Source organism: Symphalangus syndactylus, chromosome 19, assembly GCF_028878055.3.
Source record: "Symphalangus syndactylus isolate Jambi chromosome 19, NHGRI_mSymSyn1-v2.1_pri, whole genome shotgun sequence".
Taxonomy (NCBI): domain Eukaryota; kingdom Metazoa; phylum Chordata; class Mammalia; order Primates; family Hylobatidae; genus Symphalangus; species Symphalangus syndactylus.
Window position 1 is genome coordinate 13,358,452 of NC_072434.2, and position 17,339 is coordinate 13,375,790.

General features: G+C 45.4%; 1 protein-coding gene across 4 annotated transcripts in view; it reads left to right on the forward strand.

Moving 5' to 3' along the window:
• Positions 1-17,339, forward strand: part of IRF6 (interferon regulatory factor 6) — a 73,180-nt gene that overhangs the window by 52,167 nt on the left and 3,674 nt on the right. For 2 of the 4 annotated variants that reach the window (XM_055234029.2, XM_055234031.2), the window contains exons 2-8: positions 4,398-4,469; positions 5,024-5,200; positions 9,858-10,062; positions 10,992-11,120; positions 13,942-14,100; positions 15,351-15,743; positions 16,453-16,571. In XM_055234029.2, coding sequence (XP_055090004.1) covers positions 5,027-5,200; positions 9,858-10,062; positions 10,992-11,120; positions 13,942-14,100; positions 15,351-15,743; positions 16,453-16,571 — 1,179 coding nt within the window. In that variant the 5' untranslated portion in view covers positions 4,398-4,469; positions 5,024-5,026. Of the gene's footprint in view, positions 1-266; positions 515-4,397; positions 4,470-5,023; positions 5,201-9,857; positions 10,063-10,991; positions 11,121-13,941; positions 14,101-15,350; positions 15,744-16,452; positions 16,572-17,339 lie in introns of those variants that run through there. The other 2 variants (XM_055234028.2, XM_063613604.1) reach the window with 2 other exon arrangements.

A 17,339-nucleotide genomic window follows, 5' to 3' on the forward strand; every position in this document is an offset into this window, starting at 1 on the left:
GCATACTGCAGGGTAATTATGGGGCGTGAAGGAGGGAGGCACCCTCTCGACTTAGATCAGAACTCCCAGTCGCTTCCAGTTCCCAGGACCACCAGCCCTGAGGCGTAAGGCTAGGCCTGAATCTAGGACTTTCTTAGCCGGAGTTAGAAGCGGAGGAGTAGGGTGCGACAGTGGGCGGTCGCCGCTGGGCCGGGCAGCCCAGAAACGCGGAGTGTCGTATTTCTTGCAACTCGCCAATCCCGAACGCCGGGGGGCGTGGCCACACCTGGGAGGCGTGGCCGGGCGGATGCGAGGGCTGCGGCGTCCTGGGGCGAGGCGCTGACGTGAGCTCGGCGCACCTGGGCCGGGCAGGTAAGGGCTGGTGCGGGACGGGGAGAAGAACCCGCAGTCCCTACTTGGGTAGAGCCAGGCGCCCCTTGGCTAAGACGTCGAGGAGCGTGGTAGCGACGGGTGATTTTCGCTGCGGACTTCGCGTCGGAGGGACGTCCGCTTCTGGTGGACAGATTGAGCAAAGGTGGGTACGCCAACTTCTGGGGACCAGCTTGAGGGAGGGGAGGCTCCCCCCTGGGTTGGGTAGGACCCGTCCCCGGAGTTTGTAGGGGGTGAGAGAACTTGCTTGGGGGCATCTGTGTGTTTGGGGTGGGTACCCATTGGGGCTGGGTGCCTGTCGCCCTCTTCCAGATAGCTTTGGGGCGGCCTCAGTTCTGTAGCGCTACAGGCCCCTCTCGAATCTACACTTGTGTCTACTCTCCCTACCCCCACCGCCGAAGCGGAGGGCACTGCTCTCGGCCCCCAACAACCCCACTATCTGGTAGAGCTAAAGCACCGCGCCCCCTTCAGTCTTACCAACTTGCCGCTGGCCCCTGGGTCCCAGAGAGGGGACTTCCCAGGTCCGCAGGCCCTTGGTCCTAGTGGGCGTTTTGGGAAACTGGAGTGAGGGTGGCCAGGAGCTTTGGGGCATTGGCGGTTTGTTTTCCCTCCCTGAGTCTGTTTGGCACAGTTAGGCCCTTCGCCCTGGGCCTGGGAGACACCCTTGGATTTCCAAGGAGCGGAGCTAGGTGTAGGGAGGGTGGCGCTGGGGTGTGGTTGCTCTGGGGGTGGGCCCTCTTTGCCCGAAGGGGCTGGAGGGTGGTGTGGAGAATGGGGAAAGTCTCCCAGGCCTGACTTGGAAAGGAGGCCTGAGGTGTCACTCTTTACAGGGAGCCTGCTTTGTGGTAAAGGGGTCACCCTGTCCCAACCTGTTCTCTTGGTGGATGTCAAGAGTGGAAGTGAGGGAAAGGAGATGGATAGGGAGAGGAAGGCGCTTGGGTGGGATTGGTGAAAACTGGTGTTGACCCAGGAGCGTGGTTTAGGATGAGACGTGTGTATGATGTATGACAGTGGCACTCAATACCTTGTAACTCCCGTTCTCCATCCCCCAGCTTCCATCCAGCGGAAGGGAATGGTGTAGGCATTTTGATTAGAGGCCCGGAGTTTACCCCTAAGCAGGGCTAAACTAAACAGGGAAGCCTGAGGAATGGAACTTAGAGGATGGCATTTCATTTCCTTCAGGAGAAAGGGAAGAACTGGGACTGCTAAGATTTGTCTGCAAGAAATGGCGTGTGTTTTAACCTTTTGTGTGGCAGTGCCCCTGGAAAGTAGTCTGGGGAGGAGCTATGGAGGTGGCAGTGAGGGTGTTTATGGAGGACCTGCTCCCTAGAATAGGGGTATGGGAGAGGACAGTTAGTGCTCGGAGGAGGCTGGAAGTGTCCCTCTTCTATGCTCACTGTGAGGGGAATAGATAGGTTAGCATCATTGTCCTTTGGCTGGTTAAGTACCTGTTAGAGACACAGGCCTTACATTTTGCTGTGATGGCAGCTAGAGATACCAAGATGAGTTCAACTAGGCTGAGGTGGTACTGCAGGCATTGGGATTTGGGTGGCAAGCATGTTTAGAAAGAGAACTCTGATTTAGGTGTGCTTGAGAGTGGATGTTATGCAGTCTCCACCTCAGTCACTTTATTGGCGCTCTATGCTGCTGGGATCTTTGTTGATGTTTTTAGTTTACTTTCTTGGTGCGCAGAAGATGAGAGGGACATGGAAGACAAGGTGCAGTGGCAGGGTTTGGTACAGAACACTCTGACTTAGGAAATAAAGCACCTGAGCCCAGATGTAAAATGGGGATAGTAATATCATATGCAGGTTCATGCGGATGAAATCAGACATGTTAGGTAAAGGTTCATGTAAAAATTGTAAAGCCTACACAGACACAAAGGATTGTTGTTACCATCCTTCATAAGAAATGTCTTATTGTCCTGAGGTTAAAAAAAATTACTCATAGTTTTTTAAATTATAAATTGAAACATATCATTGTAGGAAAATATGAATCATATATAATGTATATAGGAGAATGTAAAAAGCACCCATAGTTCCATCACTAGATAACCATTACAAATATTTTATTGCATTGTTGTATTTATTTCCTTTTTTCAGTTCTGCGTGTATGTGCACATGTATGCAAGTATATGCTGTGTTACAAGGTGGAGACAGTGCTACACAGTCAAGTTGTATGCTATGTTTCCCCCTGCCCCCACAACTTCATATTGTAAACATTTCCTTGAGTATAATAAAAATTCTGACACCTGTTGTTAATGGCTACTTAATATTGCAGCCTATGGTTGTGACATAATGAACTGTTTCTGTCTTGGTCATTTGGGTTTTCAATTTTTCCATCTCTGCCTGTTTTTAGAGTTGTAGTTACTGGGTGGTGAGTGGGGGAGATCTTGGCTGACTTTCAGAAGGTGGAGAGGGTTTACAGTGAGGGAGGCAGGGCATGGGCTTGGAGGAGGGCAGGCTGGGGCTCCTTCCATGGGGCTGAGGCAAGGCTGCTCTTGTGTAGTCCCATCTTAGGAGAACACTGAGAACCCAGGGCTCTAGATCTTAATCACTGATCTCTATGGGTGGCTGCTTCTCCTTTCCCGTCATCAGGTGCAGCTCCTGGTCTTGGCCTGATTGCCTTAATTTTTTCATGGTGGGCTTTGGATCAACTACAATAAGTCCTTTTGGACTTTTCTTCAAGTCCACTATCGGTCAAGAGTTGGATTTTAATGTCTGACAGGCCCAAACACAGCACTTACCAGTATTGCAATGGAAATTCTCAAAAGCTCTTTACTAGATTGACTGGTTTGGTGCCTATTTCCCTATCCTCTTTTTCCTTCTCTTGCTCCATCCCCCTTTCAGTAGTGATGGGACTGGGGAGCAGAAGGTAGAACTAGCCCTTGAGAGAATATGCATTCCCTCCTCCTTATAAGGTGTAAATGCACTCCATGGTTTGATGGTTTCACATGCTGCCCTACAAAACACCGTAATTCAAGGCCAACTACGTGGGGGCACTTGAACATGCATGCCAACCTGACCTACCCACTATGCTCCCAGGGGGAAGGTTTCAGTTGCAGGACTTGGTAATTGGGTCAGAAAGCTCAGGTGAGAGCAGGTCTTGCCTTGCTCTTAAAGTGCCAGATGCTGAGTTGGGTTTGGGTTTTTCACGTTTGTTGGGAGTCTGGCTGGGGAGAGAAGTGGTGTTATGGGCCACCCCATCAGCTAAGCTCTTCTGAGTAGGAGCTTTCAGCTGACCCTTTTAACCTCTTTTCTTTCCCACCTGGCACAGTTTATTCCCATATTTAGCTTCTTTGCTGTAAGGTTGTTTGGTTTCAGAACTGTGATCCAGGTAGGGATCTTTCTGGGTATGAAGGTGACCTATTTATCTTCCACTCCTCCTCAGGCCATTGTGGGGCTTGAGAAGTTCCAGTGTGGAGTTTCTCAAGAAGGAACATGGAGCTTTAGTGTTTAGTAACTAACACCGTGCTTGGCACACGGTAGCTGATGAACGAATATTTGTTGAATGAGTGTTCTTTTTCCAGGCATCTCATTTTCATCTTAAGTAAAAACAAAATAAGAACACCAAAAAATCCAAACACAGCATCTCAGACAAACAATTCTCCAGTGACTGTTTTTTTTTTATCAGTCACCCAATCTGGGAAGGCTTTTGTTTTCTGCTGTGAGTGCCAGCTGCTCTTGAATGTTATCTGCTATGCCCATGTATTTTTACGCGAATCAATTGCAGACTTTACCCAGGCTGGCTCCTGCAACCAATCGGTTCACTCCAGCCTTCATTGGGAGATAAACAGACCCAAGGGAGGAGGCTGTCCTAGCCATGCAAAGCTTGTCTCATGACTGCTTTTAGTACTCGAAGTACTCTTAGTACTTTAGTAGTTGGTTATTCTAGGGCTTCTGAGCTTTACCAGACTCAGTAGTGGAGACGTGTTCTCAGCCTTTGTTGCCAATATTCCCAAGCCTTCTCCCAGACACTGGATTGTTGTACCGATAGCCAGCTGAGACCCCCCCTTTTTCTCCATACAGAATCTTTGAGCAGTCAAGGGAAAGACAAGCTGACTCTTCAGATCCCTGCGGACACACTGCCTGCTTTTCCATGTAAGTGAGGACTCTGGAGTCCAGGATCTACCCCTTATCTACTTCTCCCTCATCATGGTGGTGTCATTTATTTCTAAAATATTCCCATTCACCTTTAGTTGTCTTGTTTAAAAAGAGAACATGCGTCAGCTTCTCACTTATATAGTTGTTGCTGTTTCCATAACTTTTTTCTTCCCTTTCCTGAGATGAGATTGAAAAGAGCAATTTCCCTTCTCTTCCAAAGCCCTTGGTGCTTCAGGAAGGACTGTGTTCCAGCAGGATGACATCACCTTTTTATTTTTCTGCTTCAGGATTTAAATAGAAGAAATGTGATCTACTTGCCTGATAAGTCTAATTTGGCTAGAGCATGAAGTATAAATGGCTTTGGAATCAGAATAAAAAGGACCTTTTAACCTCTTTTCTTTCCCACCTGGCACAGCTTATTCCCATATTTAGTTTCTTTGCTGTAATCTAATGAAACTGTAGCTCTAGTAGATGGGAAAGGTGGCTGGGAAGGGTTCCCAGTGGCTGGCCTAATTCTTCTCCTCTTCCCATTTCTCCCTCTGACCCCCCAGATCATGGCCCTCCACCCCCGCAGAGTCCGGCTAAAGCCCTGGCTGGTGGCCCAGGTGGATAGTGGCCTCTACCCTGGGCTCATCTGGCTACACAGGGACTCTAAACGCTTCCAGATTCCCTGGAAACATGCCACCCGGCATAGCCCTCAACAAGAAGAGGAAAATACCATTTTTAAGGTAAAGGACTTCTTCTACCATCAGACCTTCCTGGATTTTTTTTTTTTTTTTTTTTTTTTGGCATGGGGAATATACTAGAGCTAAAACTCTGGTGAAACAGAGAGAATGCTTATGGAGGTGCCCAAATTCAGCAGGCATAGTAATTCCTCTTTTGGGGGCATGTCTGCAATGGTTGAAGCCGTTTATTCTTTCCTGCTCGTTGAAGGTACTCACTTACATCCCAAAGGATACCAGCTGGGGTTGGCTAAAACTCTCATTAGTGAGTGTAGTGATGTGTTTGTTTCAAAAGCTAGCGAGGGTCAGCAGTTGGCTCTTCCTCCTCAGTCATTCAGAGCTCTTGCTATGCAGAGAGGTGCCTGGGCCTGGGAATGGATACTCAGACCAGGACAGAACTATCAGGTGTTAGCAGGCACGCAGTATAGCCTATGTGATTGGTATAGAGGGCTCTCAGCAAGTTTTTCTTTCTTTTTCTTTTTTTGTGGGGTATGGTCTTGCTCTGTCAACCAGGCTGGAGTGCAAGTGGCATGATCATAGCTCACTGCAGCCCTGACCTCTTAGGCTCAAGCGATCCTCCCGCCTCAACCTCCCACGTAGCTGGAACTATAAGCACACACCACCATGCCTGGCTAATTTTTGTATTTTTTCTGTAGAGACGGGGTTTCACCATGTTGCCCAGGCTGGTCTTGAACTCCTGGGGTCAAGTGATCCTCCCTCCTTAGCCTCCCAGAGTGTTCCGATTACAGGCATGAGCCACTGCACCTGGCAAGCTTTTCTTTTGAGTTAAAATATTTCGCCCCATCTATAACTGCTGCTTAAAAATTAAAGGTGATTTAATTACAAGTTTTAATTTTATAAATGTTTTTCAAAAATAAGAAATAGCACTGATATGACAGTCATTTTATTTAACTGAAAACAAGATTTAATCACATAGCATTTTACAAAATTAAAGTGAAACCAAAGCTTGACTTAAGACAGAAGTAGGTGGACAGGCTTGTTGTGGGAAAGGTTTTCACATGGTTTGAAACCCTGGAGGCTGTGTCTCTGCTCCAGACCAGCTTCTTTCTTGGTCACTTCCATCTCATGAGTAGCTTTAGTTCCTGCATCCCAAGACACTGAGAAGTTAGTTTGTTTGCCCTTTTCTTCTTTGAGTATAAGCTAGAAGTCACAAGCGAAATACAGTCTCTACTGTGGGTCTCTCAAGATTCATGCCTTGGGTCCTTGCTGAAATTGGGTTGGGAAAGGGCAGAAAATGTAAGCTCAGGGTTCAAAAGAAAGCTATCCTTAGGATATTTCCCACCCAACTCAGTTATGTCAGGTATAGAGAGGACAGGCAGAGAGAATATTGACCTGAAGGTACTTAGAAGGTAAATGACTGCTCTTAATTTAGATTTTAAATAACAATATAAAAGTTGATAAGGTTAGTACCTATAAACCAGCATCAATTATTGGAGTTGGCATTGAGAAGGGCACGGGCCCGTCTTGGCCCAGTTGTCCTCTTGTGGCCATGGTCTGAAACTGGATTTGCTGTTCAAGTGTCAAGACAGTGGCTGGCCCTGGGGAAGAGGCTATTTCCTGAAAGCCCTACTCATGAGAGTGATGCTTTGGGCTTGCATGCTTGGGGCTTGAGGAAAATTGGGCTGTGGGGAGGTGGCTTTGTTTTAGTTATATCTGTGCATCTGTTTGCAGAGTGCAGAGGGAGGTGCTTTCACAGATACCAAGCTCTGGTGGTCTTTAGCAGAATATGAAAGTGGGGCACTAACATTAAATGGGTGTCTGTGTCCATTATCTCTTTTAATTCTCATGACAACCCTGTAAGGGAGGTATTACCTTCATGTTGTTGATACAGAAGCCAAGTCTTAGAGGGGCTGAATAACTTGCCAAAGTCACACAGCCAGTAAGTGGTGGGGGTAGGATTTGAACCCATGACTTTCTGTCTGCATCCCACCCCCCATTCTACTGCCCTTTCTGATCAAGAACTGGAAGACCTGGCCTCAAATTCTACTACCATCAACTGCATGTGTAGCCCTGACCAGGTTAACCTCTCTGGGCTTCAGCTCTCCCTTTGGTAAAATGGGGATGAAATTAGTCTTGCTTGTGAGAATCAAGTGAAATAACGTATGGAAAGGGATTTGTAAAGCACTATAAAAATGCAGAGATTATTTACTCTTTAGGAAGAGAAATAAGGACCTGCACAGTGATCAGAATCTCTTGCTAGCAAGACTCAGAATGGGTTTGAACAAGCAATGTTTATAAATCACAATGATTGCCATGTGGTTCCTCCTAGGCTCTCCTTTGATTCTTTTTTTTTTTTTTTGAGACAGAGTCTTGCTCTGTCACCCAGACTGGAGTGCAGTGGCACGATCTCGGCTCACTGCAATCTCCGCCTCCCGGGTTCAAGCGATTCTCCTGCCTCAGCCTCCTGAGTAGCTGGGATTACAGGTGTGCACTACCATGCCCAGATAATTTTTGTATTTTTAGTAGAGACGGGGTTTCACCACGTTGGCCAGGATGGTCTCAATCTCTTGACCTCATGATCCACCCACCTCAGCCTCCCAAAGTGCTGGGATTACAGGCGTGAGCCACCGCGCCTGGCCTCCTTTCTTGATTCTAAAGTTCCAGTCTTAAACGATACGGCTCTTCACTGCATCAGACTTGGGTGCCCAGTGCAATCTGGGTGGGTGCTGGGGATGGCTGTGTGGTGAGCAGGAAGGCTGGGGCTCTGGTTCTGGGTTGGTCTGGCTGCTCTCCATGGAGGAGCAGGGCTTTAGGGAACCACAGAAATGTGCAGAGCTCTGCCAAAGTCTTCATAGCCCGAGTCAGCTGGGTGGGGCCAGAGTTAGCGTGGGCACACAGAGGATCAAACAAATGGAAGGGAAAATGCGGGGAGGCAGCAGCCAGGTACTGCCGGGTAACTGGAGATAGGCCTTCCAGATACCAGCGACCAGTGAAGTTGAAATCTACTGTAGGGGGTTGGATAGAATGGAGCAGCAGTTAGGCCCCCTAGTGTCTGCTCAGCCACCTGGGGCAGCAGAATGTTGTCAAACTTCTTCATTCCATACCACAAATCAAATGGAGGGACCCAAATCTGAAAAGATGGTAAGAGGAAGTGATCTGAATTGGAGGAGGAGGATTTAGATTAGCTTTTGAGGAAACTTCCTCATGACTGTGAGGTTCTTCAGGGGGCGACTGAAGGAGATCAGAGCTCTCGAAGGATGGGGCAGAAAAATTCAATTTCAGCTTAAAGAAGCCTGTGATCAGAATCAGAGGAAAGGATTGGGTTTGGACAAGTCATATACCCTGTTAGCTTGAAAACGTTGGTGCGTGCTTCCTGTCTTGAGTTCTCTGCTAATGGTACCTACTTTTTCGGCATCAGAACAAGTTGTACTCCTGCATAAAGAGATCAGAGAGCTTGTTAGCAATGGGGGAGAGTGGCTATCCCATGAGTAGAAACAAGAATGCCTGTTAGAGCTGAAAGTAGGGCTAGGTGTCTACTCCCTGCTTTCCTCCTGAGCACCTTGGTCTATGACTTGAGCGGCTTAGATTTTTCCTTTCCTCATTGGGGAGGCTAACTTCTTCTTGTCTGGGGAAAGTGCTGTGAGTTTCCATGTTTGAAAACCAGAGAGAAGGAGTCAAAGTGGTTTTAGTCCGTGCTGCCAGCCATTGGTGTGGTTGACAGCATGATGTTTCTAATGAAGTAGAAGTTTGAGGGGATAGGGAAAGGTAAGGAGTGTGGAGTTTTTAGGACTTGAGGCCCTCAGCCAGTGGGGCAAGCTGAACCCCTAGTGTGTTTCCTCCCCTCCTAAAGGCACTTGGTTTCTACAATTCCTTTTTTTTTTTTTTTTTTTTGAGATGGAGTTTTGCTCTTGTTGTCCAGGCTAGGGTGTAATGGCATGATCTTGGCTCACCACAACCTCCACCTCCCGGGTTCAAGTGATTCTCCTGCCTCAGCCTCCCAAGTAGCTGGGATTATAGGTATGCACCACCATGCCCAGCTAATTTTGTATTTTTAATAGAGGCAGGGTTTCTCCATGTTGGTCAGGCTGGTCTCGAACTCCTGACCTCGTGATCCACCCAGCTTGGCCTCCCAAAGTGCTGGGATTACAGGCATGAGCCACTGCACCCGGCTTACAATTCTTTATTTATATATTAGATTGAAGACTGACAGGAGGGAACACAGGAGGCCAAACTCTTCATATCTTCTGCCATGCCTCTTTATCTTACCTATTGTTGTATAAGCAATTCATGTCAAAAATGAATAAGCGAAGAAAAAAACTTACTTGAAATTCTGCTATCCAGAGTTACCATCGACACTTTGGTACATATTTTCCCCAGGCTTTATCTTCAGCCCTTCATTAGAGCATTGTCGTCTTGATGAGTGCTGGTACCAGTGCTTGAGATAAGGCTCCTCCTTTTAATATATTGTGTTTGCACATGGCTTTATTTCCCTTAGGCACCTGTCTTGCTTGGTCCTAAGGGCAGTGTTTCCTGCTGCAGTCTCTGTAAATTAGGGTTGGGATGGTGGGGCAGTCACGCAAGAGTGTGTGTGTGTGTGTGTGTGTGTGTGTGTGTGTGTGTTTGTGTATATGAGAAAGGGTAAGCACACGCTTTGCAGTGGCTCTGGGTAGTGATAGGACTCACTGTGGTTTCTTGTTCTCAGGCCTGGGCTGTAGAGACAGGGAAGTACCAGGAAGGGGTGGATGACCCTGACCCAGCTAAATGGAAGGCCCAGCTACGCTGTGCTCTCAATAAGAGCAGAGAATTCAACCTGATGTATGATGGCACCAAGGAGGTGCCCATGAACCCAGTGAAGATATATCAAGTGTGTGACATCCCTCAGCCCCAGGGCTCGATCATTAACCCAGGTGAGGCCCCAGGTGCTGGGGAGAAGGTGGGCAGTATGCCAGATTCTGGGCTGGACTCTTAAGAGATAGTCAACTTGAAAACCGCCTGATTTACACAGTTTAAGATGGATAAAGCAAGAAAGCCTTTCTCTGGGAAGGACCCAGAAAACAAAAGACGCAGACTAAGCAAAATCTTGCTTACTTAGGGAAATGTTTTTTAGCCTGGTTACTTAAAGCATTAGGAAGTGGAGGGGTATACAGTTCTACTGTAAAAGTAGCCTCTCTTGGGATTCAAGAGGCCAGGTAGTTTTGAAGGAGAAGGGATTAAAGCTTAAAAGGTTTGCGTTCTAAACCTGGCCCTTATCACTTTACTACTTGTGGGACTTCAATCAAGTCATTTTACCTCTTGTGAGCCTCAGTTTCTTCAACTCTAAAATATGGGATCTCAGCTTTCCTATTTACTTCAAAAGCTATTGTGAGAATCAACTAACATGATCTGTAAAAAAAAAAATTAACATGATCTGTAAAAAATTTTTTTTAATCGACATAATAATTGTACATATTCATTGGGTATATAGTGATGTTTCGGTACATATAATAGTGACAAGATCAGGGTAATAAGTTCTTTATACATATTGGGTAAGTGATCGTTTAATTCATAGGATACTTTGACTGAGAGAATATCTCCTGATCCCTCCAATTAACTCCATACTTAACAAGTACTAACAGCCAGATAATTTAGACATGTGCTCCAGTGAATCTAGGGAGGTCCTTCCATGAGAGAAGTGTTCGTTTCCTTGATTCTCACTCTTTTTAGCTAGGACATTGAGGGTGTGTACTGAACCTGAGGAGCCTCTGGGCTAGCAGTCCCTAGCTTGAATGGTGGGTCAGCTGCGCGGGTGGCAGTGCAACCTGAATGGCTCACCTGTGAGCTTGTGTATCTTGGGTAGGATCCACAGGGTCTGCTCCCTGGGATGAGAAGGATAATGATGTGGATGAAGAAGATGAGGAAGATGAGCTGGATCAGTCGCAGCACCATGTTCCCATCCAGGACACCTTCCCCTTCCTGAACATCAATGGTGAGTGGGGATGATGGTGGTACAGAGACATATGGAGGATGTAAGGAGTTTTGACCTTGGAACTGTCAATACATTGGCCACCACTGCCCTGAAAGCAGGATCGGTCCCTGCAGCCAGGCTGCTGGACTGTTAGCAAGTGGGAGTCAGAGGTGAGGAACTCCCTGCTGGCTCAGTTATCCCAGTAGAGTTGGGTGGGTTCCAGGCAATAGAACATCTTTGGAAGCTTATGTGCTAATTCAAAGAAATAAAAAATTTGAATTCATTCTTAACCCAACATACAAATATATCATCAGTTACACATTTTGCCAATTTTCTTCAGGCCAAGTACAGTGTCATTTTTAGGAGTTATGGGCAAACTCTTCTAATATTTCCCTTGGTATAAATTCTGTGTCACTTCCTTAACAAGGACTACTCTGTATCACGGGAAACTTGTGATGTCTGTAGCTGATAGTACTCGGCTCTGATAGGATTTATCTGCAAGAGACTTTTCTTTTACGGGCTTTTGAATCCAGCTTCCTAGGAAAATTGAGTTGGGAGCTTGAGAACCCACTGTGTGACAGAGCAGGTACTGAATCTCCCACTGCATTTTCTGAGGATACTTGAACACACGTTGAATTGCTCTTCTGCAGCATCTTTACTTCATTTGTCCACTGAAATGCTCCTACTCAAATGACTTGCATCCAGCCAAGCAGTTTTTCATTGTCTTTTTAGTACCACCTGGCTGCAATGGGTCAAAATGAGATAACCTGTGCCACCTATAAAACTTAGGATATCAAGATGATTTATTTAGGATTTTCCGGTACCCTACTGTAGGTGATGCCTCTACCTTTGAGAATCAGGAAATGACACTTGTTTGTCCACTGGCCCTCCTTCATTTATCCTTCTGCTTATATCTTTTCAACCAAGTAAAAGAGAAGTAAAGAGAAGTTTCATAGAGATCTTGCAGATCAATATTGCCACATGTTCAATGTCACTAATCATTAGAGAAATGCAAATCAAAACCCCAATGAAATACCATCTCACACCAGTCAGAATGGCTGTTATCGAAGTCAAAAAATAACAGATGCTGATGAAGTTATGGAGAAAAGGGAACACTTATATCCTGCTGGTGGGAATGTAAATTAGTCCAGCCACTGTGGAGAGCAGTTTGGTGATTTCTCAAAGAACTTGAACCAGAATTACCATTTGGCCCAGCAATCCCCTTATTGGGTATATACCCAAAAGAATATAAATTGTTCTACCATAAGGACACATGTACACTTATGTTCATTGCAGCACTTATTCACAATAGCAAAGACATGGAATCAAATTAAATGCCCATCAATGGTGGACTGGATAAAGAAAATGTGGTACATATATACCATGGAATACTATGCAGCCATAAAGAAGAGTAACATCATGTCTTTTGCAGCAACATGGATGTAGCTGGAGGGCATTATCCTAAGTGAACTAAAACACAGGAACAGAAAACCAAATACTACATGTTCCCACTCATAAGTGGGTGCTAAACATTGAGTACACATGGACACAAAGAAGGGAACAATAGACACTGGGGCCTCCTTGAGGGCGGAGGGTGGGAGGAAGATGAGGATAAAAAAACTACCTATTGGGTACTATGCTTATTAACTAGGTGACTAAATAATCTGTATACCAAACCCTGGGACATGTAATTCACCTATATAACAAGCCTGCACGTGTATCCCTGAAACTAAAATAAAAGTAAAAACAAAAAATTGCCACGTTACATTCTCATTTAGTGAAATTGAACATCTAGAAATGTGGGATCCTTTCCCAAATGTCTGGCTGACTCATTCTGTTATTCTCACCCCCTAAAAGGATGCAATTTATTTCCAGGATCCTTATTTCTATTTCTGTTGATATTTTATTAAAGCTAATATTTGTGTGTCCTTACGTTTTGGGCTGCCTTTAATCCTTTTTTGGAAAGTTGTACAATAGATATTGAAAACAAAAAAGTAAAATGGGAACATGAATTTAACCAGACTTATACACAAAGGGTCAAAGAAACATCAACCTTTGTGATTTCAGAGCTGTTGGGGCAGAGGATGAAGAATTGTTGAAGAATAGATGCCTAAGAGGTGAGGCTAGGAGGAGAAATCTGTAGACTTTGGAGCAAGTCAACTTTGACAGTAGCAGGGAAATACTCTTTTTTTTTTTTTTAAAAAAAAAACCTTTTAATTGGATCCTTTTGAATAAATAATACTTTCACATGGTTTACATTCATAATGGTACAAAAAGGTAAATCAGTGGAAAGGTTTTCCTTCTATCCTGTCCCTGAACCTTTCATTTCTTTCCCTGGAGGAGTCAGATCCTTCTAGGTTCTTGAGTATCCTTCCAGACATTTTATGCATGTAAAAGTATTTGTTTGTTTTTAAAGGTATTTCTATGCATTAACACTTCCTCGAAGCTAATCAGCTAATTCAGCTGAGTTCGTTTTATGGCAGACAACCGGCTTCTATTTAATTGCTGGGGCCAAATTTTACAGTATGGAATGTCTTACTCCTTATAATTTAACCCCCAGAGAAAACTCACTTGTCTATATTAACCTTCAGCAAACAAAGGTTTTTAAAACTATGAATTTATGGGAGAAATAATATGATTAGGAAGCAGGAGCAGGGGAACCTGCAGGGGAACCTTATTTCTTATTGTGTTAGTTATGGGAATCACTGTTGGGCTGGAAGATCATACTGGGTCAGGGTTCAGTGTTTAGTTCTTGTCTACTGGCCTTGTGAGTTCTCAGAGCATCAGCAATTGATGTGCATGTGTGGTACCCCTGTCTGCTCACCATATGCTTTTGTTTTAGGTTCTCCCATGGCGCCAGCCAGTGTGGGCAATTGCAGTGTGGGCAACTGCAGCCCGGAGGCAGTGTGGCCCAAAACTGAACCCCTGGAGATGGAAGTACCCCAGGCACCTATACAGCCCTTCTATAGCTCTCCAGAACTGTGGATCAGCTCTCTCCCAAGTAAGTGAGACTTTTTCTTTCTTGCTGGGTCTTCTGCTTCTATTATAGACTCTTTCCTGTCCTGCTTTCTAACTTCATTTCTTTGCCATGTATTGAAAAACTACCTGTCTCAGAGGCACCCTCTGTTTCTGTTTCCTGGCTAGTCCATGAGTCACCAGGGAAGAAGTAAAGAAACACTGACCCAGCTGGGTGTGGTGACTCACACCTGTAATCCCAGCCCTTTGGAAGGCTGAGGTGGGAGGATCACTTGAATGCAGAAGGTCGAGGCTGCAGTGAGCCCTGATCATGCCATTGCACTCCAGCCTGGGTGACAGAATGAGACATGATCTAAAAAAAACAACAACAACAAAAAAAACATTGGCTGATACTTACTTGCCCATAGGGACACTCTGATTGGTTACAGCTCCAGCTCCAGGTTATTCAGGTCTTAGGTGGGTAGGAGGCCCAGGTTTATTAGTCACGCAGGGGGATTTAGTGACAAGGCCAGTTGTGGAACAGGGAGGTTAATGGCCATGGATTTGGTAGAGGAGGCTCTTGGATTTTGAGAGGCTTTAGGACCTACAGAAAAAAACCTCTTTCTGAATTTGATACAAATTTATCTCAATGAAGAATCAATGTCATTGCTTGGGTCTCCCTTTCACACTGCACATGGTAGCCATGTGAGTTCCATTAATAAAATTTTGTCCAAGAGGCTAAGTAGCTTTGATAAGGGCTGTTGGGTTCAATGGAGATTTGCTGAGTAAAAATTAACTTTGATGTGAACTGTGTCCTTTTATGGTATATTATTAGAGCAGATCCCCAGTGTGTGTGCTCACATGTCATTTTCAGAAAAATTGTTTGGTATTGCTTCTTCTTCCTCAAGTTTATTTAAACAATAAGCTAAAAATGATACACAACCCAGATACGTTAGTTTTTAGCTCCTTCCAATGACCATTGGTGTGAAGACTCAGTCAGTATAGCGTGGGGATACCAGGACCACTTTACTTGATGAAATTGTAGCCCTTGGGGTGTGGTGATTGAACAGAAATAGTTGAGATGGACCTTGAACTGTTTGCTTTCAGGCAGCCTTTTGAGTGTATATTCCAGGGATATGTTGATGTCTCCCTTTATTGCAGGAAGCATAACTATGGCAGTGGCCTTCCTGAATGCTGGTTGAAAGGTGGCTTGATCTTAATGGACTTGCATGAGTCACAGGGATGAACAGGCAGAGCAGTGAAGCAGGACTCTCACTGTCATCTCTAACCTTGCAGTGACTGACCTGGACATCAAGTTTCAGTACCGTGGGAAGGAGTACGGGCAGACCATGACCGTGAGCAACCCCCAGGGCTGCCGACTCTTCTATGGGGACCTGGGTCCCATGCCTGACCAGGAGGAGCTCTTTGGTCCCGTCAGCCTGGAGCAGGTCAAATTCCCAGGTCCTGAGCATATTACCAATGAGAAGCAGAAGCTGTTCACCAGCAAGCTGCTGGACGTCATGGACAGAGGACTGATCCTGGAGGTCAGCGGTCATGCCATTTATGCCATCAGGCTGTGCCAGTGCAAGGTGTACTGGTCTGGGCCATGTGCCCCATCACTTGTTGCTCCCAACCTGATTGAGAGACAAAAGAAGGTCAAGCTATTTTGTCTGGAAACATTCCTTAGCGGTAAGTCATTTCTCAGAAGGTTGATCGTGGGAATCGTTCTCTGGAAGTACATTCCTTCCACTATCCCTGTCTTTCACCTTCCTGCTTTCCTGGCATGGCAGAGATCTTAAAAAATTTAGTATGGAGGAGGTCAAGGGAGAACAGAGCTTTGGTTCTAAAAACTGGAGCTGACCTAGGCAACAAAGAAGGGAGTTTCACTCCAAAGCTATGTACTTGGAAGCTATTTTTAAGTTGGTTGTGGCTCCTTCAATGGCAGAAGAGGGAGACAGCCCTATCATTACACCTCAAATGTTACCAGCTTGTCTTTAACTTTGGAAGGTAACCCTGTTTGTCAAATTCAGAACAGCACATATTCTTTTGGGAATTATCTGAGTGGTGAATTCAAGCAGGCAGTTTTAGGGAAAGCACTGAGATGTGAATTTTTTATAATGTGGTTTGAACTGCAAGTCGTGATCAATGATGTCCAAGAGAACCCTCTGTAATTTGTACTGTTCAATATATTTGTGCTATTCAATATGGTTGTCACAAGCCATATGTGGCTATTGAGCATGTAAATATGACTAATGTGACCCAGGAACTGTTTAATTAATTTAAAACTAGTGAGCACATGTGGCTAGTGGCTATTGTAATGGACAGCATAAAAGATGATATTTGTTGAATGGATGTGGAATGACCCAGTACACCAAACTTGCTCTTCCACTTTCTGCAGATCTCATTGCCCACCAGAAAGGACAGATAGAGAAGCAGCCACCGTTCGAGATCTACTTATGCTTTGGGGAAGAATGGCCAGATGGGAAACCCTTGGAAAGGAAACTCATCTTGGTTCAGGTGAGAAGATAAGGCTGTGTCAACAACTCTTCATCTTTTTGCCAATGTTTTAGCCCCTAGGTCTGGGTTGAGCCCTCATCAAGCATCCATCAGCCCATGTAGGTTTCAGTCTCATCAGATGGGGTAACAGACTCAGGTTTGTGCAGTAGGACCCATGCTGGAAAAGGCAGGGTCCTTAAAATGGGTGACTGATTTAGTGGAGATCTTATCTTTCATTCTGTTACTAACCTTAGAGTCTTGCTGAAACTTCACAGGATATGACCCTTTCCAGCTTTTCTTCACACACATACACACACACACACACACACACACACAATGTAAATTGCACTTTTTTTTTTTTTTTTTTTTTTGGAGACATGGTCTTGCTATGTCGCCCAGGCTGGAGTGCAGTGGCACCATCTCAGCCCCACTGTGGCCTCAACCTCCCAGGTTCAAGTGATCCTCCCACCTTAGCCTTCCAAGTAGCTGTGACAATAGGCACAGGCTACCATGCCTGGCCTAATTTTATTTTTAGCAGAGATGAGGTCTCACTATGTTGCCCATGCTGGTCTGGAACTCGTGGCTTAAGTGATCCTCCTGTCTCAGCCTCCCAAAATGCTGGGATTATGGGTGTAAGCCACCACACCTGGCTCTTTCCAGCCTTTCTTAGAAAAACCTTTTTGGTTACTTTTAGGAATATAAATTTATTCTAGGAAGTGGCAGCAAGGCCACTTGGGCTTTGCCCCTGGAGTTGTGTAGCAAGGCAAGCAATAGATGATATTTTGTAAA